The sequence below is a fragment of the Chaetura pelagica genome, unplaced genomic scaffold, assembly GCF_000747805.2.
Source record: "Chaetura pelagica isolate M959 unplaced genomic scaffold, ChaPel_1.0 scaffold251, whole genome shotgun sequence".
Classification (NCBI taxonomy): Eukaryota; Metazoa; Chordata; class Aves; order Apodiformes; family Apodidae; genus Chaetura; species Chaetura pelagica.
The window spans coordinates 98,643-122,571 of record NW_009952271.1 but is presented as its reverse complement, the minus strand read 5'-3'; the positions used below and the strand labels follow the sequence as shown (position 1 = coordinate 122,571).

The 23,929-nt window shown below is 44.1% G+C and overlaps 1 protein-coding gene across 1 annotated transcript in view; it reads left to right on the top strand.

The window, feature by feature from the left end:
* The window catches only part of PRKG1 (protein kinase, cGMP-dependent, type I), a 408,071-nt gene that overhangs the window by 330,814 nt on the left and 53,328 nt on the right, over positions 1–23,929 (top strand). Inside the window, exons 8-9 of the mRNA XM_010007771.1 lie at positions 4,505–4,570; positions 13,843–13,917. Of these exons, the coding sequence (XP_010006073.1) occupies positions 4,505–4,570; positions 13,843–13,917 (141 nt within the window). The remainder of the gene's footprint in view (positions 1–4,504; positions 4,571–13,842; positions 13,918–23,929) is intronic.

The window sequence follows — 23,929 nt, the reverse complement described above, 5'->3', positions numbered from 1 at the left end:
ACTTCCCTGGTGGTTTTTTTTTTAATTTGCTGCAGGAAGACTTTCTGGAGGGTCCTAATTTGCTGATATTCCAGTTCTTTCATGCATTGTGCCACTTTCCAGCACTGAGCACTTGACCTTGTTACAGTGTTTTTAATAAGGTTGATTTAAAGGTTTGTAGGACAAGGAATGTTGGTAATAAATGAAAGGGTGAAAAAAAGAAGGGAAATAAATTTCAATATTAACTTGAATTTAGTGGTAATGGCTCAAACCCCCAGCATCTCTATTTTTCCATGTTATTTTCTTGGGTGCTTTCTGTTTACACTGGAACTTCCTTGCATATGGGGGATAAAAATTACCTTTATTGGGCATTATAAGGAGCAGAACTCAAATTTGGTGATCTGAGAAACCAGTCTTAGCCCTAGCTTTTAATGAGAGGGGTTTGCCTACCAAGAGGCCTAAAAATGTCTCTACTATATTTTTGGCTTGAGGTCAGTTTTGACAGCTAGAACTTTGACAGGCAGAGGAGCAGAAGAGGCTTGGCTGGGAAGGTGCTGCTTCCTGCCACTGGGTGCCCACAGCTCATCAGAAATGTGATTTTATGCCCAGATGCTGCACCTGGGGACAGCACTCACCAAGTCATAGACTCCTAGAATGGTTTTGGGTGGGATGGACCATAAAGACCCATCTAGTTTCAACCCCCTGCATGGGCAGGAACACCTCCCACTAGACCAGGTTGCTTCAAGGCCCCCAAATCCCCAAAGCTGAGCAGAATCATGCCAAGGTTGCAGCAGTTAGGTCTATCTTCTGAGAAGAACACAGAGCCAGGTTTGCTTCCACGGAAGGGCAAGTTTCAAGCAAATATATGGTATAATGTTAAATTAAATCATCATAATGTAGTTTCTATTCTTTTTAAGAGCTAGATTGGCATTGTTAAAGGGTTAGGGGTGGTATGAGCAGTGAGAGCCAGTGTTGGATCAGGACTTCAATGACTGAGGGGGTACAGGAAGGTAAACAAGCCAAAAGATGAAAATAATCTCAAAGATTTTGAAATCCAAGACAGTTTTTTACAGCTTAAGGTAGAGTCAGGAAACAGAGGCTGCCACCTGCCCTTCTTTCTGCCTAAGGCTGCCTCCAGCTGCCCTGTTTGCCTGGACAGTGGGATCAATGCACTTCTATCAGAAGTCTTGGGAATGTTTGAAAAAAAAAACACCAAATCATTGTTCTGAAATCCAGTTGTTGGCAGCTGATCAGAAGGCAAAACATTGAAAGTCCCCAAGTTCTGTGTGCTGGGCTGGGCACCAAATTCCAACAGGTTAAAAAAATACAGCTGCATTTCCTCTCTGAAATCATGGCCTCGTGTCCAGTGGTGTTGTAACGTGATTTGGAAGAGCTTCAGGAAGGTGGATAACATTGCCACCTCATTCCAGCCTGGATTTTGGCTTGTTCCCAAGGGCAGGAGCCCTGCCCACGTGTGTGCCCCCTCCTTCCTCTTGGTGCTCCACACCAGGGCTTGGGTTTCCCCGTGAGGTGCCCTAGGAACCCCCGCAGCAGCTGTGACCTTCCTTCATGTCCATGAGTTGGAAGCTGGAAGGGCTGTAAAATCTCAGAGCTCACTGAGGAACAGAATAAAGTCCCAGGCTGGAAGGAAGGCAGTTTTCCTGGGAGGAAATGGTGCAGGCAAAGGGGAGCAATGGAGCGTTGGGAGAGTGAAGGAGGGTCCCAGGAGGAGGATGAGCGTCGTTCCTCGGGGAGCAGCGACCAGTGCTCCTGCCACCCCGCCTGGACAGTGGACGAGTCAGTGCTGAGGGGCCTGCTGGGGACACCTCTGGCAGCTGCTCCTGCCCTGCTGCCTTGCACCACCACTGGTTGCCTTTGCACCTTTTGCCCTGCTTTCTCAGGACTCGCTTGTTGCACGGAGCGCCCTGCACCGCTCGCTGCTGTGCACTCCTGCTAACTGCTTCTGCATTCAATGCCCTGCACATTTTGTACTTGTTGCATTTAATACCCTGCATTTCTAATAGCTGCTTTGTGTTCAGGGCCATGTACGTCTAGTAGTTACTTGTTGCGATTGATGCAGTGCCTTGTTAGTGATCACTTTTGCATTGAATGCCCTGCACTTCTGGTAGTTTCCTTTGAATTAAGTGCTGTGCACTTCTACAGTTTCTTATCTAGACTTGTTGCATTTAATGCCCTGCACTTCTAGCAGTTAAGTGTTACCTTTAATGCCATAATTAATAATAGATTATTCAGATAATCACTTTTGAATTGCAGGCTGTGCAGCTCTGCACTTGTAAGAATGACTTGCTGCATTGAGTGCCCTGGGCTGTACCTTGTGGAAACGACGTTTGAAAACAGGGGCTGACAATTTGTGTTGCTTGGAGGCAGCTGAGGTTAGTTCAGAGCTTGGTGCCACGGCCCTGCAGGTCATTTTTCAGCCAGTGTGAGGTGTTGGCAAGTGTTTGGGAGTCTGTGTGTGTCTCGTATTTCACTGCTGATGCACAGGAAGTGTTGGTTGTTTCTATAGAACTAAAGAGATTTTTTCCTTCTGTTTTTAGAAATTTGGGGAGGTATTTAATCTTTGCTTGTGGCCTGCTTGGGAAGCACCCCCTGACACCAGGGCAGAAAGTGGCTTTCCCTGAGCTCAGTGTTTGTGGGATGAGGGTCCTGCAGTGGTGGCAGAGAAGGGCTGTAGGCAAGAATGGCCTTGGGGAGACCCAAACAGAGCCATTTCTTGTCATAACACTTCATAGATGAGCCAATTTTATTATTCATTTTAAATAAACCCAACTTTTCCCCCTGACTTACTGGTAATTTCTACTGGGGCAGAAACAAGGAACCCTCAGAATTCTGTGACCTTCTGCAGGACAGACCCTTGCATATCCCTGGTTTGGGTGTTTGTGCCTTTGGGTTCCTGCCTTCTGCATGAATTCCATGCTGATTGAAAGGATGCATTAAGTACAAGATAATGGAAACTGTCACAGTTTCTTATGCCTTTAAATCTCTAGTATGTGCTTTATTGGAAATGTTTGAACTGAAGCCACCAGTAGTATTTTCCTTTTCTGTAATCATGTAACTATATTATAGTAACTATCATCATGTCTGCAATCTGTAAAGGTGTAAACTGCATTTTTGTGGCAGGAAGACACCTGAGATAATGGGACAAATATGTTGTTTGAACTGGAATTACTGAGCAACCAGAAAGTTTGCATCATTGTTTTAATGTATTAATATATGTATTATATATTGCTACAGCAACTTAATGGGATATTAAATAGCATCATTCCTTATTCTCTCTATATTTACCAAACCTTTAGAAGTTAATAGACATAATTGTCTACTGCTATTCAGCTGCTTCTTTCTACTGGCTTTAGATTACCATAATTTTGTTTATTGGTATGGAAAAATTAGCAGCAAAACATACTTAATTTAATTGAAAATAGCATTTGAATGTAGGCTGGAATGTTTGTGTTTCTTCCATTTGTATTTCTGCTTGCTCTGTTTTAAAGATACTAAAGTAAAGATAGCTCAGCAGTAATTAGAGTTAATTAATGATTACCTTAAGGGGAGAGTGCTGCTGCCTGTATGAGTGCACATGCACCATGCTTTTTTTTTTTTACTATACTACTGCTTTAATATTTCCAGTCTTTCAACAGGGAAACTTCTGTTTCTAACAGCATTTTTTAATCTCATTTTCTGCTTCAGTAGAAGTGTAGAAATGCACAGTGGTTTTGCAATCTAAATTAATTAGGTGTGTTTAAAAGAGGGGGGTTTCTTTTGCTTGTAATCCACTTCTCCTTCATCTGTGGAAGGATTTGGAGTGGATTTGAATAAAACAGTAAACCAGAATCCTGTCCCTTTGTTTGGCCAACACAGAAAATGAAACAACATGTCTCTAACCCTGACAAAACACCAAATCAGTCTGAATTACCTTCATCTTTTACAGCTTGGACTGGCCGTGGCCAAATTCAGGGCAGGGAAAGGGAGAACACAAAGCATTTGGTAACAAAGATACAGAAAAACAATTTCTAAGGGTATATTTATTTCATGTTTAACTTTTTTAAATGCTGAGACCTTTCAAAAGTTCCAACCTAGTCCCGAGTCCTGTAGCCTACCATCCTACTTTTCTGGGTGCCTCCTGTGACATTCAGAACATTTCTGGGTAGAAGGACACGAGCACAAGTCTACATGCTCATGAAGAAGTTATGCCAATAGCTAATAACGTTGATAAAACTGCTTCTCTGCACACAAGTACATAGTAAGGAATGAGAAGATATGAAAAGCCTGGGCTGATTTGTGGCTGATGTCTGATTGATGAGGAGAACCTGTTTGGTGGGGTCAGCTCAGGCGTGAGATTCAGCTTTTGCATGCATGAAGCCTGCACAGGTGCTGGAGTTCAGCTCAGAAGAAGCTGTGCAAGCCCCAAACTCATCCTTGAAATGCTTTAAGAGTGCAGGATGGTTGGAAATTAAAGGTTGCCATGAATGTAATAGAACTGACTTCAGAAATGTGTTTTCTCTTCCAGGGAGGATGTCAGAACAGCCAATGTCATCGCAGCTGAAGCAGTAACTTGTCTGGTCATAGACAGAGAGTAAGTACAGCATCTTCCTGCTTGGGGTGGAGGGAATATCTCCAGGTGGACCCTTTTCCAGTTCTTAACAAAGGCCTTTGATTATTTTCTCCAGAGAAAGTAATTAAATGTTGAGTAATTCAGTCATGGTATCTGTGTGTCCTTGATGAAGGAGAGGGAAGCCCCCCCATGATCAGTAAGATGAAACTCTGGAGTGACAAATGCAGACAAATAAGCAGTACAAAAAGAGCAACTGGAAATAAATTGGGAGATGTCATTGCTGTGGAGATGGATATGGGTGTTATGGTGGGACAGAGGTTGAGTCCATGTTGGTAAAACGTCTGGAAAAGCATCGAGCTTCTGGCCAGATGTTGTTCTAGTCAATGTGGGGATGGGGACCCTTCATCATGGCCCTGCTTGAAGCTCTGCAGCACAAAGTAGAGGAGATCAGAAGAGGGGAAAAAGTCTTCTGTAGGGAGCTTGCTGGAATTAGGGGGGTTAATCTAGAAAAGAAATGCCTGGGTTCCCATAAACTGCTGCAAATTCGGATGTTCTCTACAATTGTTGGGAATGAGGGAAAAAAAACCAAACAGCATTACCTTGAAAATTCAGTGTGACTCTTGGGGTGGTTTTCATGTTGTGAGGACAGATCTTCCCTGGGAATCCTGCCAAGGGAATGTGGTGTAGATCTGTGAGGCCGGAAGAGAGGAGGGTGGGATGAACAGTGATTGACTGTGCAAGAGCCCAAAGCAACCTGCAGGAGGGAGGTGAAAGCCAAAAGGAGGTGGCTCTTCACATGGGGATCCCCCACAGAGCTGGAGGAAAAGGAGAAGAGTTTGCAAATGTTCAAAAGGTAAAGAAATCCACTGGGTTTTTTAAATACCTACCTTTGGGCTAGGAGCTTTCAGGGAGGTGTAGGAGAGTACAGAGGCAAATAGCACAGGTGGTTGCTCTGTCCTTGAACTCCTCCCTGGACACACTGTCTTGATGCAAGACACTGGCAAAGCTCAGGTGCTGTATTAGGAAGGTAATGGCTGAACTGGGGAAGACTACTTTAAAAATCCTAGGTCTTTAGGTATCTAAATGTGTTTGTGATCAATTAGTAAAAAATTATGGTCCATCTGTTGAAAACAGATGGTGGATTTCAGGGCTGTCAGCTGAGTGACTGGCTTTCACATACACAAGCAAGGTAGCCAGGGAGGTAAAAGACATGCTATCCCTTAACCTCTCTGTGGGGCAAAGAGGAGAAGAATTTGCATGATTAGGTCATTTAGCAAGCCAGAATTAAGAGGAGTGCAAAGCAACAAGTAATTTCTGCATTTTTTCCCCAGCACTTCAGTAAGGGGTATTTTTGGTTTGCACTGTAAGCATGAAAAAAGCTCAAATTATTCAGTAATTATAGAGTCAGTCACTCCTCATTTTACAGACTTCTTTGCTTGTCTCTCATGCCTGTTTCCCAGTATATAATGTCCTTGAAATGTTAAGGAAGTACGAGTTAAATTTGAACTGATGAAGCTGTAGATAATCTAGACCAGTCTAGTAATACTCTGCAATTAGCAGCAGAGTAACACTATTTATAAGAACCCTATTTATAGTGCAAGAAAAGTAATGTTATTTGTAGCACTATTTCTAGTTCAGGGAAGGTTGTCTTGTGTCCTGACCAGTTCTGGCTTTCTCATCTCTTATTATTTTCTAGGCAGGTAAACAACTGTAGAATCTACTTTTCATATGGAGAAAATAATCTTAAGACTTCTGGACATTTGGCAGATTGTGCAGACACTGCTCTGTTCATTAGGGAAAATAGTGTTTATTTCTTTCCAGATACAAAGTATGACAATTCTGGTTTGTTTTGGGGCTCATGGTAAATGTTCATATGGAGTTACAACTATAGAATCTACTTTTAATATGGACAAAACAATCTTAAGACTTCTGTACATTTGGCAGATTGTGCAGACACTGCTCTGTTCATTAGGAAAAATAGTGTTTGTTTCTTTCCAGGTACAAACTGTTACAATTCTGGTTTGTTTTGGGGCTCATGGTAAATGTTCATGTGGAGTTACACTTGCAGGCAGCTTTGCCTGGAGCCAGAAGCTGTTCTGCACACGAGAAGGACAGACTCATGTCACTAAGGTTGCCCAGTATTTTGTAGTCTAAGAGAAACCTTTTGCTGAGTCCCACATAACTATTGAAACAGCAATTCTCATGCTCTGTGTGTGCCTCAGTCTGAAGCATTTCAGCAACAATTGACGTTGCAATTTCAAGAGCAAGTTGTGGGGAAATATCACTTCCTTAACAGTCAAGGTATTTCTCTGAGGAGCTGGAAAATTTCAGTCTTGCTGATGGTAGAGTTTAATATTACCCATTGGCATTACCTTGTCCTCAGGGTAACTATACAGCTTCCTTGTAGAAGTCTTCCCAAGACTTCCAAAAATGGTTCAAAGCAAGCTCTGGCAGAGTTGGGTTTGAGATGGGACATGGCTTAAGCTTGAGAAGATGAAGTGGTTTGCCTAAAATAATTCCTGAAATTCCAAAAGATCTGTTAAAATGCTGCAAGTGAGCTGAAAATCCCACGAGGAAAACCAAACAGTAGGGCATGATGGGTCTTTAATTACCCAGCTCTCATGACATGGGTGCTGCCTGGCTTTTTCTTTGCCTTGTGAAACACCCAGGCCATTACAGTCACAAAAACACCCCCAAGACACCCAAAAAGCACTACAGCAGTCTCTTGCAAGTCTTTGTAGACATGCTTTGCAACAGTGGATTTTCTGCATCCTTTTCTGATGTAGAAATGGGCAGAGTCCTATTCTAAGGAAGGAAATAACCTGCAGTGCAGCTCAAATTTGATTTGTCCCACAGACTTGAAGCTGTTTTGTCCCCACTTGTCCTGAAAGCATTTGTTACAAAGGGCAACACTGGCAATTCTTTCCATCTTGCAATTATCTTTTAAGTCCCTTTCCTTTTCCAGAAGAATTAATTTCAGTGGGATTTGGTCCTTAACACTCTCAGGCTTCATCAGGATTCTCCACCACACAGGAGGTGAGATGAAGCCAACCAATCCAGCTCCAGCCAAGCTGTAGGAGAAATTTCAGGTGACTTTGCTAAGGATTTAACATCAGATCCTGCTGCATTTCACTCCCATGGGAGTGAATAAATATTGCTTGTGGACACTCAATGAGTTGAACACCCTTTTCTCTAAGTTGGAGAGATGGGTGGATGGCTGCTTTGGTAGGTAAGGAATTGGCTGGATGGTCACATCCAGAAAGTAGTAGTCAGCTACTGGATGGAGATAAGTGATGAGTTGTGCCCCTCAGGGCTCTGTCTAATATCTTCACCAATGCCATGGTGGGGTTGAGTTCACCCTCAGCATGTTCACAGCCAAGACCAAGCTGAGTGGTGCAGCTGATGTGCCTGAGGGATGGGATGCTACCTAGAGGAACTTGGACAACTTGAGAAGTGGGCCTTGGTGAACCTCAGTGAGGTTCCACAAGGCCAAGTGCAAGGTCCTGCATGTGAGTCAGGGCAATCCGTGGTATTGGTACAGGCTGAGGGATGAAGGGATGGAGAGCAGCCCTGAGGAGAAGGACTTGAGGAGCTGACAATGTGCACTTGCAACCCAGAAAGCCAACCATGTCCCAGGCTGCATCCAAAGGAGCATGGCCAGCAGGTTGGGTGAGAGGATTCTATCCCCTACTCCACTGTGGTGAGACCCCACCTGGAGTCATCAGCACAGGAAGGACCTGCTGGAGCACCTTCCCCATGAGGGAGTTGGAGTTTAGCCTGGAGAAAAGAAGGCTTCTGGGAAACCTGATGGTAGCATTTCAGTTTTTAAAGAGGCCTACAAGGTAGGGACAAACTTCTTAGCAGGGTCTGTAGTGATAGGACAAGGGCTGATGATTTTCAATGAAATAGAGGACAGGTTTAGACTAGATAGAAGGCTGATCTTTTTACACTGAAGGTGATGAGACAGTGCATAGGTTGCCTAGAGAGGTGGGAGATGGAAACATTCAAGCTCAAGCTGTTTGGGGCTCTGAGCAATCTGGTCTATTTGAAGATGTCCCTGCTTGTTGGTAGGGGTTTGGACCAGATGACCTTTAAATGTCCCTTCCAACCCAAACCATTCTGCCAACCTCTAGGAAGATGTCCTTCAACAATAACCTGAATGAGAAGAAGATACAGTCTCAGTGTAGAACTCTTAATTTGCTTGTTCTTTTAAAATTAGGTGAATTATTTCACAGACTCTGCATCGTATTTTCTGATACCAGCATGGGTGGCCTGACAGAAACACAGCAACTTTGCTAAGGGATCTCACCACTAAACAGCCTGGTGTCTTCTTCATCAAGCTCAAGCTTGATGGTGACACCGTGTTGATTCAACCAGGCTTTCTGAAGGGCAGGAGATGATCTTCCTGCCAACCAGGCAGCACAGACCCAACTGGGGGGCTTGCATGGGGCTTGTGAACTTCTGCAGAATCCACATGTTGGGAATTCTAAAACCAGACATCAACCATTTCAAGGCCTTTGGGTTTTTGGGGCGCCAACCTCATGGCAAAACCACTTTTCTTCCCATCCAATGTATGAGCTAGGTAAACATATCAATATTTCAAAACAGTTGTTAGTTGCCAGGTGTCTTTTATTAATTTTTAATTCCAAGAGCAAATGTTTCTTTCCAGTTACCAGGCTCTCTGTGTGTCTGACTTGCCAAGACCCTGTGTGAAATAAAAAGGAGACTGTTGCTAGTTAAGAGCTTCTTACAGTGATGCTGCAGTGATTTGTCGTCCAGCAAGAAGGCAGTTGTGGGAGGTGCCCAACGTTGTTGCCTCCAAAGTGCTTCCAGGTCACCCCAATTCATCTTAGTGAATCTTCAGGCTCCCTGAAGGGGTTATTAGATTTGTTGCACAAGTGCAGTTGGACTGATTGGGGTGAAGTTAACAATTGGGATATGCTGGATTGGGTGGATTAGTTCTCTTGGAACTAGTTTCAATTCTATTTCTTTTGGGATTAGTTCTCTTTCCAGTGAAACATCTTCTGATAAAACTGTGTAGAAATAAGTGGGACAACCTTGAGCAACTGTTCTGTAAACCCATTGGAATAAGCACATATAGGCACACTTGGAGATCTCCACACTTTGCATGGAGATGGAACAAGAGGAAAAGGTTCAAACCTCATTCCTCACACTTTGATCATCACTGGCACCCCAAGGGAGAAGTCAGGGCAACTTTTTAACTCTTTTTTTTTTTTTTTTTTTTTTTTTTTTTTTTTTTTTCACACATACCTCCTGAAACTGAAAAAGTGTTTGAAACTGTTGATAGATTCTCCTGGACTCTACAAATATTCACACTGAAACTGATTCAGCATCATCTTTTATTTAGATGTGTGGGGTTTTTTTTTTCCCTATCCATATAATTTATTTATGTTGATGCCGATGTTTTCCTGCAGTGCTGAGATTTACCAGATGTAAATGCTGTGGGGACTGGCAGGACAGAATTGCCTCATGCAAATGGTTGAGAGAGGAGCTGAGAGATAAGAGCCACTAAACCTCAAGGCACAGCAGCTGCTGCAAAACTGGGTGGTGTTTGCAGATGCTGAGTGCTAAATGCTGGGGTTTTTCTGCTTATTGTCTTCCTTGGTTCCACATATCCAGATGATACAGTTTATTTTTAAGGAGACATTTTACATTGCAGGCATTTTCAGATTTTTCACTTTGTATTTTACATGTTTTGTCTGGATTTCTGAAAGCCTGATGTTGGATTTTTAACAGGAGAGGGGTAGCTTTGAGGTGTCAGGAAAAGTATCAACCTGTACCAACCCTCTTGGCAATGGCAACTGGAGAAAAAGAAAAGAAAAATGTATTATCTTAGCATGACTGAACCCGTACAAGCTGAGCTGAAGTCTTTCATGGAGGATTTTAGGTGTTGCTGCTTTACTGCTTTTCCCAGCTGTAGTGAAGTTTATCCATGGAGAAAATTGGTTATAGGGAGATAATAGAAAAAAAGAAGAGAGAAGACTATGCAGGGGAAAAAACTGAGCCCTTTTCTGACCGAGATCTTGGGCAAGTTGTAGCTGAGATGAGACTTTAACAACCTTGAGCTGGACAATACAAAAGTGACTGGAGTGAGATTCGTTCCCTTCGTATGCTTAAGATATTCTAATGAAAACTTAAGGCTATTAGGGTGTTGTTACTCTTTTCAGTGACTTTCTTCTTTGCCCATTTGTTTCAGGAGGCAAAGATTTCTTTGGTTTGCCAAAGAAAAAGGAAAAAAGAAATGTTTAACATTGCCACATTTTCCAAAAACCAGGCCTAACTATTTTAAGTTGCATTTGGAGCCTCAGATCATGTCTTAGAGTGTTCCAGGATGATTATGGCGTTCCTGTGACTTGCTTAATTGCCTAAATGCCTGTTTGTGGTGCAATTAAGCACTGACATGCACCTCTCACTGTTGCCTTTCAAGGGTTTGGCTTCATCTTCAGCACAGGGAAGATAAATCTGGATGTGTTGAATGAGCTGAATCGTTCACATTTTTACCACTGAGTAAGGAATTTTGGATGGAAAGATAATCTGGTTATTAATGCAGCTTAACATTGGAAATTGCAGCCTGCCTTGTTAGAAAACTGCTAATACAATTTCCATGCAAGAAAAAAGGGGGTTTTGCCTTCTCTTCTTCTTTAATGGGTTTCCATTGCTTTTTCTGTGCATAAAATTATTTACACAAATAATGTCAATTGTATAATATAAAAGATTGTGAATTTAATTAAGTGGAAAATTTGAGGAATTTGTGTGGGCAGAGGCTATTTCCAGAGCAACAGTGACTTGTCCAGGATTTTCCTCCTGTGCTGGGCACTGGGGAGTGGGCAGCTGGAATCCTGGGTTCAGGTCTGGGCCCCTCAGGACAAGAAGGACATGGAGTCCTCTGGCCACCACATCCCAGCCCACTGGCCGAGTTCCCCCCTCCTGGCACCTCCAGGGAATGTTCCCCACGTTCCCCCACGAGGGCAGGGGCACAGCTGCCATCTCACCATGGGCTGCAGGGAAACTTCTGCTTGGGCACCTCCTGCCCCTTCTTCCCCACCAGCCACCAGCTCCCTCTGCCTCTCCAGCCCAGCTCTGCTCTTCTCTTCAGGTGCTTCTCTGCTCAGCTCTCACATCAGTTCTTTCCTATGTTCATGGCAGAGCCATCTATTGTCCCTCTCATGGCTCCTTGGCTGGGTGGAGCAGGGGGAGCTTTTTCGCTTCTTATGGAGCCACCCCTGGGGCCCTTCTCCTGCTGCCAAAAACCCACCAAACCAGAACAGAATAGTGGTGGCCTTGGCAGTGGTGGACTTGATGACCTTAAAAATCTTTTCCAGCCCAAGTAATTCTATGAAAGTGCTATGCTGGACAGGCCTGTTGCAGCAAGCAGCTCTAGATACAAACTAGTATAAATCCCTCTCCCACCTGTGGTCTCTCTCCTCATATTCATTACAGTAATGGGTAAACATGACTGCTCTTCATCAAGCAGGATAATTAAACCTCCTTCCATTCTTCTGGAAGCCCTGTCCCCACTCACCCTGTGCACACAGACTGCCTGTCAGGGTCAGGCATCTCCTGATGCAGCAGAACACTTAAGTACCCAGTTAAGACTGTACAGCATGTTTGATCTGCTTGAGCAAAGCCTAGTCCAAGAACTTCCCCCACCCTTGAGGGTAGAGGGAGGTGAAGTCACCCTGGTTAACCTCATGGGTCACAGGGGATTGCATTTCCCACAGCTGCCCTCTGCTCAACCCAGCCACATCAGGTCAGTGAGTTCTGCTCCTTGTATTTTCCCCCACATCCAGGATTTTGGAGCTTTTGGGGCAGTACATTGTTCACCTGCAACTATTTAGGCTATGTTATGTCATGTGGTCTGAAACCACATGGTTTTTTTTGAAAAATGCATATGATCTGCAAACGATCTGCAAACTGTTCCCTTAATTAACCTTTCTTTTCCTCACCTGCTGAATAGCACTTATTCTCTTCCACCCTAGAAGTTTTCGTTGAGAGAGGGCTGTATGAAATAGTCTCCTCTTATTATTAAATTTGTACATTTGGTCCCAAAAGGGGATGTTCATATTTTTTTATGGCTTTTTGCAACATTTCAGTTCAGTTTTTTCAACTTCTTGCCACCCGTGTCCATTCTTGGGCTCTGTGTTTGGTGTTTCAGGAGTGTCACAAACATAAAGAAGCTGGAGGAACTAGAGGACTTTCATTTGCTGAAGCTGTGACCTTAAGGCAGGTCACCCTGCCTAACCAGTCAGCTCTTCTCTCACTGTGCAAGTGATGCTTTCTCTTTTAAAAACAAGAAAACCTGTCTGTGACAGATATGCTGGGAAAATTAAAACATAGACTAGGGAACTATGCTTCTCACCTGGAATACTTTTCAGTTAAAGGTATGAATTGATTCTAATTCTTAAAATAACTAAAAATCTTCAATTTCTATTTCTCAAGCCTGTGAGACTGTGTAAGGTCACTACTAAAGACATCATATTTAATTTATTTTTTCCTGTGGATTCTTGCTTGTTGGGTCCATTTGTTTGAGTCACCCATGATATAAAAAGGCTTTCTGATTCTTTTTCCCATCTGTCCCTGCCCTTTGTGTCTCCCCTGGGACCAGAGGATGGTGTTAGGGGCCTGCTCAAGCTCCTCACAGCTCAGGCACTCCTAACATTTCACCTCAGCTTCCTCTGTTTAACCCAATTGAAGCCAAATTTCCTCCTAAATGTCATTAGAGCAATTTGGCTGATGACAATTTGCTCCTCTTTCCGCCCTCACTTTCTTTTCCTTCTCCTCTTTTTTTTATTTCTCTCTGCTGGGTTTTGGCTGCTGTTTCTCTGCAGATGAGAAAGCTTAGCTACAGCAATAAAGGGTTGAAAAAAAACCCTTCAGTTTGGAAGCAAAGGTCTTTCTAGGGTTTCTGGTTGGAGGACAGGAATGTGGTGGCATTTCACCATCATGGGACTTTACCCACCACCTTGACAGACTGACTCTAAAACTTAGGTTGGAGGGAGAGCAAACCTCAGAGGTAATTTCTGTGGGTTCAGTGCCTGAAAGAGCTGGATAAATAAGTTGAGATCTTCCTGACATAGGTTATTGCATTTTTAGCCCTTTTCCAGCATGTCTGAGGCCATGTTTCCCAGTGGATACCTGGCTCTGTTTTGGTTGGTCACAGCCATCTCCAGCATCAAGGGATGGCCCATGATGCTGCTGAAGTGCCACGTTCCCTTCCTGCTTGGCTCCCAAATGGAGACTCTTTTTCTAAAACTGCCCCTTTGCTTTTACAGCTCCTTCAAACACCTGATTGGTGGCCTAGATGATGTCTCCAATAAAGCCTATGAAGATGCAGAAGCAAAAGCAAAGTAAGTGTCTGCTCGTTGTGTTCAGTGTAAAATCTTAACCTTGTTTCTGTTGATGTCATGTCACTGTAATTAAAACAAAAATCTTGTATTTTCTCAACACAAATAATAGAAACCAGCTTTAAAAGTAGCAAATAAGATGCTTACTCCATGAGTACAGAAGGACCTGAGGGAGATGGGTCTCCTCAGGTCAGTGCCCAAAGATGAGTGATTCCAAGGTCCGTCTTAATCTCTTAATATGAGTCCATAGAAGTGTTTGATCTTCAGAATTTATCACAGAGTAATTCTGTTGAAATATGTTCTGGTGAGAAACTACAGGTCCTGGAAAGCTCAAGGAATGAAGGAAATGGTTGTTGAATCTGCTTTGTTTCTTCAGGGAGGTTGGCCAGACATCTTCACACCATCAAAACATGTTCTGAGACAAAGAATGGGGAATGGAGTGTGTCATCTGTGAATGCCTAGGAGAGCTACTTTGATGTGAAAGAATGTATTCATCTAAAGTCCAACTATAAATATTCATTCCTCTCAAAAGTGAAGTGCAGTATATTTTAAAATATTTCCAGAAGAACCCTCCTCTCCATTCATTCTTGATCTATAGATTCCTTTTAATAGGAAAACCTTATTATGTCTGTACCTTGATGCTACACCAACAATAAAGCTTTTGAAGAGGAGCATGTTCTGATTAGAGGGCTACTGAACAGAAGCCAGTGGGATTCAAAGGCAGAAGCAGTTTAAAAGAAAACTGAAGTTCCTCTCTACAAAATTATTTTAATTTTCCTCTTGTAAAATTAGTTTCATTTTCCTCTTACAAATTTGTTTTACTTCTGGGTTGTTTGGGTTTTTTTCTTATTTTATACATAATCACTTCTCATTAGAGCCAAAGGGGTTTGCAATACTGTGTAAGAAAGGAATTTGGCACTTCTCTGGAGAGAAAATGAGGTGCCCTGAGTAGTTAGTAGATTAAAAATAACTTTGTGTTTGTTTCTGAAAGTAAATACGTGTCCCAAGGAATTTAGTTTCTTGGGCAGGACTTGCTAATATTGCAAAGTTACCCACAACTTCTTTCTTTATTGTCTTTGAGTCATATTTGAAATACATTTTTAATCATGTTAGTTTATTTTAAGTTACTAGAATGCACCCCAGGGTTTCATGTTTGTTTGGAATGATGTTTCCCTGCCCCAAATCAAACATTTGAGCTTTCTTCTGCAAATGTTTAATTTCTCTACAGTTTTTGTTGATTTCATTGCAAAGGCAAGAGGCTCTCAGCCTCTTTTACCATCCCAGGAAATAGGTAGGTGGGGCACAGAATGCAAAGTCCAGTGGACCCAGTGGTAGAAAGTAGCTATTAGATATTATAGATAAATCTGTATTATTTGATCTCTTAACTATTAGTACCAGCTGGAAGCCTGGCATTTTAATGCCAGTAGCAGGTTATGCAGAGCATTTTACAAAGTGTTGGAAAATCAAGTGAAGCAGCTTCAGAGAGATGGTCCCAAGTATCCCAGGGAATTCCTATTTTAAGGTGCTTTTTGGTTGGTTTGTTGTTGGCTTTTTTAGTGTTACTATTTGGATTATATTGATTTCCAGCTGAACATGAAATAAGACATTGGTAATGAAACTGAGGAGTTTGGGGTTCAGTAATGACATGATGTTATTATCCCAGAAACATTTCTAAGGTTCCACCACAACCCAAGCACCAAGCAGGGTTTGCAAACAGGACTCACCATTCCCCATCCCATGGTCTGTCTTTTCACATCTATAACCTTGAGCTGCATTGTTAATGGGGTATCACCTGGTGATTTATTAGCACAGGCAAGGTTTCTGTGTGCAGATGGGATCAGAGGCTTTTTCAGGAGTATTTTATGAGCTTCAAGGAAGGACTTTCAGGATCCCTTCTGGTCTTTATATCGTGTCTAGGGAGCCTGCAGGTTTGGATCAACACTTTGGGAACCAATGGGCCAACATTGGCCTTAACATTTTGGAGCTTTAATCTCCTTTATTAGTATTCTTTTCTTGTTTAATGCTAATGGAAGGGCAAACTGAAGGATTCTTGATGATGGAGGAATTGTTCCCCAGAAGGAGGAACCGATGAGTTTTGATAGCAGCTTCTCTGTCTTCTCAGGCAGAGGCCTGGGCTTGAGTCCCCTCCCTCAAGACCATAGATGAGAGTTACATTATCACCCTTCACATATGGACGTCTGGACTTTGAGAAAGGAGAAGGGATCACAGCTTTTTTGCCTGGGGAAACATTAGGGAAATACCACATTCAAGTTTGCTCAGCTCCTTGAAAGGAGCCCCTGCAGAAACTTTGCTTGCTCAAGTCATTGTTCCTATAACTCATAGAATCAAACTCCTCTGGGAGAAAAGCCTTCTTGGCAGAAGTTTTCACTGGGATTACTTTTCAAGCAGCTGTTAATTAGCTCTAGCTAATTGTCCTTCAATGGCTTCTCTTTGCTGAGGGTGAGTTTGGTAAAGGGAAGAACTCAGCATTGGTGTTAGGTGAGGCTTTGCACAAATCACACTGCAAAAGGTTTCCTTCTTTGGGCATCCTTGGAGCTGGCACCTCATTTCCAGTGCTTGTATGGCAGGTGGCAAAGGGCCTTTGGCTAGAAATGTTCTGTACACCCCTGTCTCACCTGGGATCTGAGGGATCCACACTAAGCTCAGACATTCAGCAGATGCAACCACACAGAGTAAATACCAAGGGCATCAGTGTGAGACATCATCACTATGGAGTGTCAGAGCCTGGTTTTTGTTGGTGTGGTGGCCATGTTGAGGGCCAAAATGTGGACAATGTCCTACTTTCTTATCAGTTGCTGCTGGTTAAGAGAGGTGAACTCCAATTATGTGTACAACAATATATATGAAATGGCAGGATTTTCACCTCAATCTACCATATCAGGGTGATAATGAAATTGCTGTGAATATGTAGGCTCAGCAGAAGGGCAGGTTTAAATTACATCCAATGCAGGATTCAAGTTCCTCAGCAGGATCTGGGCCATGGTCAGATGTTCTCTGCAGAAATAGCTCCCAAATAGGTGGCACTGGTGGGTTTTTTTAATCTCTGTGTTAAAGTGTGACCCTGGGGTTTCAGAGCTGGTGGTCCCAGTGCAGGGTGTGACTGAGGGGATGCTGGGCAGGACTTACTGAGTCAGAGGATCTTTCTATGTAGCCAAAAATCCTCCAGGGCTGAACAACGTTTTGTTGAGTTGATCTTTTGCCTACCTGGTGTTTTGCCACCCAAACCTTGAGGTATGGTGAAGGTGCTCCTAGGACCTGAGAAAGTGTCTAACAATCAAACTGCTACAGACAACTGAGCTCCTACTTCCTACCCATGGGCATGATTTGAAGGAAGGAGGAAGCTCTGCTCAGCTCTTGAAGGCAAAGGGAACACAAACCACCATTCAAAGATAGTTCAGCTGAGCAGAGGGGCTTCCTGTACCTCTAAATGAGGTGTCAGAGAGGGGCCATGGCTTTGGGGATCTGCTTGCTGCCTGGGATGGTTGTAGGTGTCTCTCTGTTCAGCATGGGCACCTTTGGATTGTGTCCTAAATGCCTGCCTCTTGGCCTGCACAAGTAGCTGGGATGCCCAACACCTGGCTGTGTCAGTGCTCCAGTTGGAAGCTGCCCAGGAGCCCCTGCCAAGCAGACCTCAGAGAAAGTGGTGTCTCCAAGGGCTTTGGCCTTCCCTCAATGAGACATGGCTCTGCCTAGGAGCTCACTCCAGCACCAGAACTTACACCTTACTGCCCAGGTCTCTTTTGGAGACACTTTTCCCTGGTTTTTGCAAGCTTGGGATTGGCAGTTCCTAATGTCTGTTCCTTGGTGCAGTCTCTTGTGTCAGAAATCACCCACGTGTCATCAGTGAGGCCATATAATTAGTGTTCTGCTCCTTGGATGTATTCAGGTAAGTTAACAAATTAACAAACTAATGAATATTGTAGTTACATCCTCACCAGGTGAAGGAGAGAGGCAACCACTTCTTTCAGCTCATGTTCTGAGAAAACAAGGGTTTCAGAAGAGCAGTGTGTCCCAGTCACAGGCCGTGTTGGAGTTCAGGAGATACCTCAATAAGCAGCAGACCCCTCTAAACGTGGATCACTTCCACATGGAGCAGCTCTCAGAGAGAGGAAACCGGTGTTTTCTACTGGAGTTGTTGGTGCCAAGTGAGGTGAAGGTTCAGCCAACACCACTGGCTCTGGGCATCTGCCCCATCTGGAAAACTCCTGGAGCTGATCTCTCTGCATGCTACTTTACCTCTAGCCATGTCATGGAATGAGGTCCCACCTTTTCCTGCCATGGCTGTAGGAAGGAATAGCCTGTCCCATGTCACACAGACAAGGACAGTGACAAGGTGGCCCTCAGCACCAGGCTGGGAGAGCTGGAGCTGCTTGGGCTTTGGCTGCTCTCATGGCCAGAGTCCCTTTTCTCCTCTCACATCCAGAATTACCTGCTGATGTTGATCATCAGTGGCAGTGGGGCTTGAAACAAATATCCTACTGAAGTCCAGACACTGGTGCCTTCATGCTCCTGCTTCAGGAGGAGCTCCAGGCTGCTTTGATGGCACTTTTTGCTTAGTTTTGTTCTATTCAGGCTGTGTGGCAGCCCTGGGGGAACACGGCTCGGTACTCGCAGCCAAAATTGTCTCCTGTTCACAGGACTGGAGGAGACAGGGGACTTTGTGTCATGTCTTTCCCTTGCCTGGCAGCTCTGGCCCCAAATGCCTTTTGTCTTCACCTGGGCTGTGGTTTCACAAAGAGCTCCATCCAACCCTCTTCTGGTACTGGCCCTTTTTTCACTTTGCCTCCTCTCTCACTCCATGTATTTACTCCTAACACAGCATCCCGGCAGTTCACTGACTCACTTTGGGTGCAGAGGGTGGTTCTTAGTAAGTTTTCCATTTTATAAGCAGAATCTGTAGATCCTGTTCCCCTTCTCTCCCAAGTTTCAAGGTAAAATTGACTTGAACAAGAAAGGTACAGGCACAGCTGACCAAGCAGGGTGCTGGAGTCCCCCACCTTTTGCCCCTTCATTTCCACCATGTCCTGCAGTGCCTTTTAGCCCTAAGTTGTTTGAAGGTGCCAGTTCTGGAGACGTTTTAGGACTCCCAGCCATGAGCAAGCACTGGTGGCCTGGCTGGGCTGCAGCCTGCTCCTGAGGCTCTAGCACTGGGCTACAGGTGCCATCTGCTGTCCAAGGCTTCCCCCAGCTCTGTCCCAGTGTCATGTTTTGCCAGATGAAAACCTCACACCCCCCAGTCCATCTAGTTCCAGCGTGTTTGCCAGAGAAAGTGTTTTCAAGTGGCCTGGTTCCTCAGTGGTGTTTCTTGGAGGTCACTGCTGGCTCTGCACGTTTCTCCTTCCTGTACAGCCTTTTAGAATCACAGAAGCATTCAGGTTGGAAGGGACCTTAAAGATTATCCAGTTCAAACCCCCCTGCAATGAGCAGGGAACCACTAGAGCAGGTTGCACAAAACCTTGTCCAACCTGGCTTTAAAAACCTCCAGGGATAGGACATCAACAACCCCCCTGGGCAACCCATCCCAGTTCCTTTTGCTTCACGAGGTCATCTTTGAGAGTTACTTTAATAGTTGAACAGGTAGGTCTGGCTGTAAATAGCACAGATCCAGAGAGACAGATAGGTAGAGAAAAAAGCCTTGGTGAGCAGGACCTGCAGACAGACAGTTTGCATCTCAAGGGGGGGTTCCTTCAAGTCTGGTTCCCTGAACTCTGTGTTCAACAGTGCCAGGGGTGCATAAATGAGTTCCAGAGGCATGTCTTCCAGTTCTGCATCACCCAAGAGGAGGGCAGCTCCCATCCTGCTCAGAGATGGGAGAAGGACCCATCAGGAGACTTGCTCAGAAACGTGCTCCTCTGCTGGGCTAAGAGGTGTTTTAATGCCCTTTGCCTTTAAAGATGCTTTTTGTTGATGACCTGATGGCAGGGTTGGTCTGCAGGTGGTTGGCAGTGATCTGATCATGGGTTGGTGTGCCTGTAGTGTAGACATGTGCTCTTTGGTCATCTAGAGGTGCAAATTCTGGCCATAAATATGCTTCAGCTCCAAAAGTTGGGCCGTGGCACGTGGCAGAAGAAACCATCACATCCAGCCATCCCGTGGGTTTTGTGTGAATAACAATGGCCCTGTGGATTAGGAAAGGATGCTTTTTATTTCTTTGTCTTGTTTTCTTTTAGAAATACAGAGAAGATAAGCCAAGAAAGAACTTAACCCCTGCCAAAAGGGAAATGTTCAGAGTTAGAAGTTCCAAAGTGGGAGCTACCAATTAAAGAGAGTGATTTATTTAATATTATTTAATTATTTAATATATTAATATATTTACTATCTTTATATTTATATATATATTTGATATATTTAATATATTAATATATTTAATATATTTAATTATTTAATATATAAATTATTTAGTTAACTGTTGGGCTGCAGCTTTAAGAAACTTTGGCTGAAATTATTCACTACTGCATAAGCTGTGATTACATTAGTAATTTTTTCTGCAAGAGACAGTGTTTTCTGGCTCACGGCATTAGGAAGGTCTGGACACCCTGAAAGCTGGGAGAATTGGCTCCATCTCCCTCTGTGCCAGTTGTTTTCTGGATTAGGGACATACAGGAACAAGCTTTTGCCTGGGCTGTCTGTGGTGCCAGATGAGGAGTAGAAACCTCATGGGACCTGCAAAAAAGTGGGGGGAAAGCTCATTAATGCTATAAAAAGCAGAGGTTGCAATCACATCTTTTAAGCTGTGTAAATAATTAAAATAATTCTCCTATTTGGTGAGTGTTGCAGAGAAACCACAACTGGTCACCGAGACCTGTTCAGTTTGTAGGAGCTTAAATATCTTGCTATCTAGAAGTGAGAATTTAGAGAGTGTTATTTGGCATCTGGGATGCAAGAGCTTTTCTCTTTCTGCTGGAGAGTTTTGCTTATAACAGGGTTCACCCTAAAGAAGTGGCCATTTCTTCCTGAAGCCACTGGTAGTTTGTCTCCAAGTCTGACTGTAGGACTTTCCCACCTGCTGCAATAAATGGTGTTTCCTTAGAAAATGCAATCTCAGAAGGAATTGTAAAAGACAAGAGCACATGGAGAGGACATGCAAGGGGAGTGGCCCCAAGTAAAGGTGGTGGAGGCTGCTAAACTGGGACTTGCTTTTTTGAAGGGGAGCTGCTGTTTGCTTTGCAGACTGGCCTTACCCAGGGAGAGACCTGCTTGCTGGCTGCTTTCCCCCTGAGGAAGTGCAGTGTGGGATGCACGAGGCACATATTAAATTAGCTTTTAAAACCAGGTCATTTGTCTTCAGGTAATAATCTACATCCTCTCCTCTTGCTGACTTGGTTGCTCGATAGGATGATGGGCTGTGCCAGATGGAAGAGCTGGTAGAAGCCAACCCCGTGCCTTTGGAGCAGGCAGCTGTCAGGCTATTTTACTGCATTTGGGTGACAAAATGAGGGCTTGTCACTGCTGAAATGAAAATGCAGCAGAAGCTTTTCTGGCAGTAATGAGGGAACAGAGAAACCTTGTGGCAACTGCGCCCAGCAGCTCCCATTCTACAGGGTAACTCTGGACAGACTTGGAGGTCCCTGGGTTAGAAATATTCACCATCCTTTTGGCATTTTGCTAATCACTTTTTCCAGAAGACTTTTCTTAATCTCAGGGTGGTCATTTAGAGCTTTGTGTTGCACAGGACTGGGAGCTTTCAGCAGAAACCCTGTGGGAGGGACAGAGAGGCAAAGGTAGCGTCACAACTTTTTGGCACAGTTTGTGGGGTTGAACATTTGGTGTCCAGCACGTTTGTGAGGATTCCTCTACATAGCTTTTAAAAGATCTTATTAGTGTTTACAAATATCTGAAGGGTGGGTGTCAAGAAGAGGGGGTCAATCTCTTTTCAGTGGTGCCCTGTGATAGGACGAGGGACGACGGACACAAACTGGATGGAACACATGCAGTTCCACCTCAACATGAGGAGAAACTTCTTTGTTGTGAGAGTGACAGAGCCCTGGGACAGGCTGCCCAGAGAGGCTGTGGAATCTCCTTCTCTGGGGACTTTCCAGACCTGTCTGGATGCCTTTCTGAGTGACCTGCCCTGGTTTTGGTCCTTCTCTGGCAGGGGGTTGGACTTGATGATCTCCAGAGGTTCCTCCCAGCCCCAACCACTCTGTGATTCTATGATGATGCCACTGGAAGACAAGCTATTTTCTGTCCTATTTTCATCAGAAGGACTTAAATAACAGAGAGACACTTGAACGGAGTCAAATATATTATAAATGAAACCCAGTGACCTTTCTACTGTAGGGAACTACTGAGGTTTGGAGCTGCTGGAGATAATTGTGGAATCATTTGTTGTACCTTGGTTGTGAGATCCACCTGGAGCTTGGTCAAACCTCCCTTTTATGTCCAAGCATTGGTAAGGAAAAGGAAAGAAAGGAATGTAAAGCCAGTGGGAGCTGAAGGGCAAGTATGTGGATGGTGTTGGCACCTGGGAAAGGTTTGGGCTGAAGAGATACAGGCTGTGGGGAGAGCAGCAGCAGGGCAGGAGCTGGGGCAGCACTGTCTCTCCCTTGGCAGAGCTGGTAAAGGGGTTCCCTGCTAGAAACCTTCCTTCCCGTTTACCTGGGAAGCTACCCAGGCTGGGATGTGATGGGAATAGCTCCAAAGGAGTGACATGTTGGTGTGTGCAGTTGTTTCAAAGAGCAGAGAACGAGGGAAGAACAGACGGTCCACATTTCCAAGCAGAGCAAACATTAATTCCTCTCCGTGTGAAAGTTAGCAAGCTTGGTACCCAAACTCTTACACAGCAAATTCAGTTGACCCCTGAACTGTAATTGTGTCAAATTCAAAGATGAAATTCAGTCACTGAACTGTGAAATGGAAGAAATGTCATCCCACTGTGACTGAAAAACTCAGTGCAGCCTTAACTCCCACGTCACTGCTGAGAGCTCCATCCCACTCACAGTGGATCCACCAAACCAGACCTTTCTTCTTTCCCATTTTCCTTTACCAAATGCAGAATAGGTCTTCCTGAAGGCTCAAATTGATTTCCACACGTAGTTTAATAGCCTAACTGGAGTCCCCATGAAGCTCAGGATTTCTACCCACGTCCCATCCTTACCTGGTGAGCACAGTCAGGGTGGGAGCACTGGGACCTGAGCTGCCAGCAGCACCTGCAGGGCTCTCTTCCTGTCATTTTTCTTCATTTTGCCAAGCAGTAAAGCCTTAAACCAAGAGGTGCTGTAGAAGAGGAGCAGATGACCCTCCTGTGATAGGTCTCTAAAAGCAGTGGGACCCACCAGAGGCAGAGCTCCCTTTTGGGTGCAACAGGAAGGTGACCATCTGCCCCTGCAATGACTTACTCAGTAGCTTCAAGTAAAGGAGGTTTATTTTAAAAACCCCTGATTCTTCCAGCATGGTTGATGGATCCTGAGAAACTGCTGCTATGTGATATTATGATGATTTTTTCCATTTGCTTATTTGCAGCACTTAGAGCATCCCAAGCCCCACAGCTGTGCAGGGCACTTGTTTTTCCTGACTCCATTTACATTGATTTGCCCTCAGTTGCATTTGCTGTATTTTCTCTGAACAGAACACTCCACTAAATGATGTGAGGAGTGCTGAGCTCTCTACCTTTAAATCATCTGCTTAAAAAAATACATAAGGTAAATCTGTCCTCATGATTTGACTGATCCCACAGCTTTTATGTGGGTCTAGCAAGATAAAACTAGCAAAAAAATATAGATAATGTGACATTTTGAATATGTAAGAAAGCTCAGTGTCTATAAACCTTTAAAGGAAAGATAAAAGTCTGATCTTGGACATTAAGGTAATACTACCTGGAGGTTTGTAGTAGGGCCTTTGTAATTACATTTAAAAGGAGCTCGTTGATGGCTGTAGATAAAATTAATTGTAGTGATGGGGATGCAGTGTCTGTGCTGTCTGCTCATTTCTGCACTGGCTTGGGTTGCTGGGTCACTCTACAGAACACAGCAAATAATGTCATTTGCTGATAACA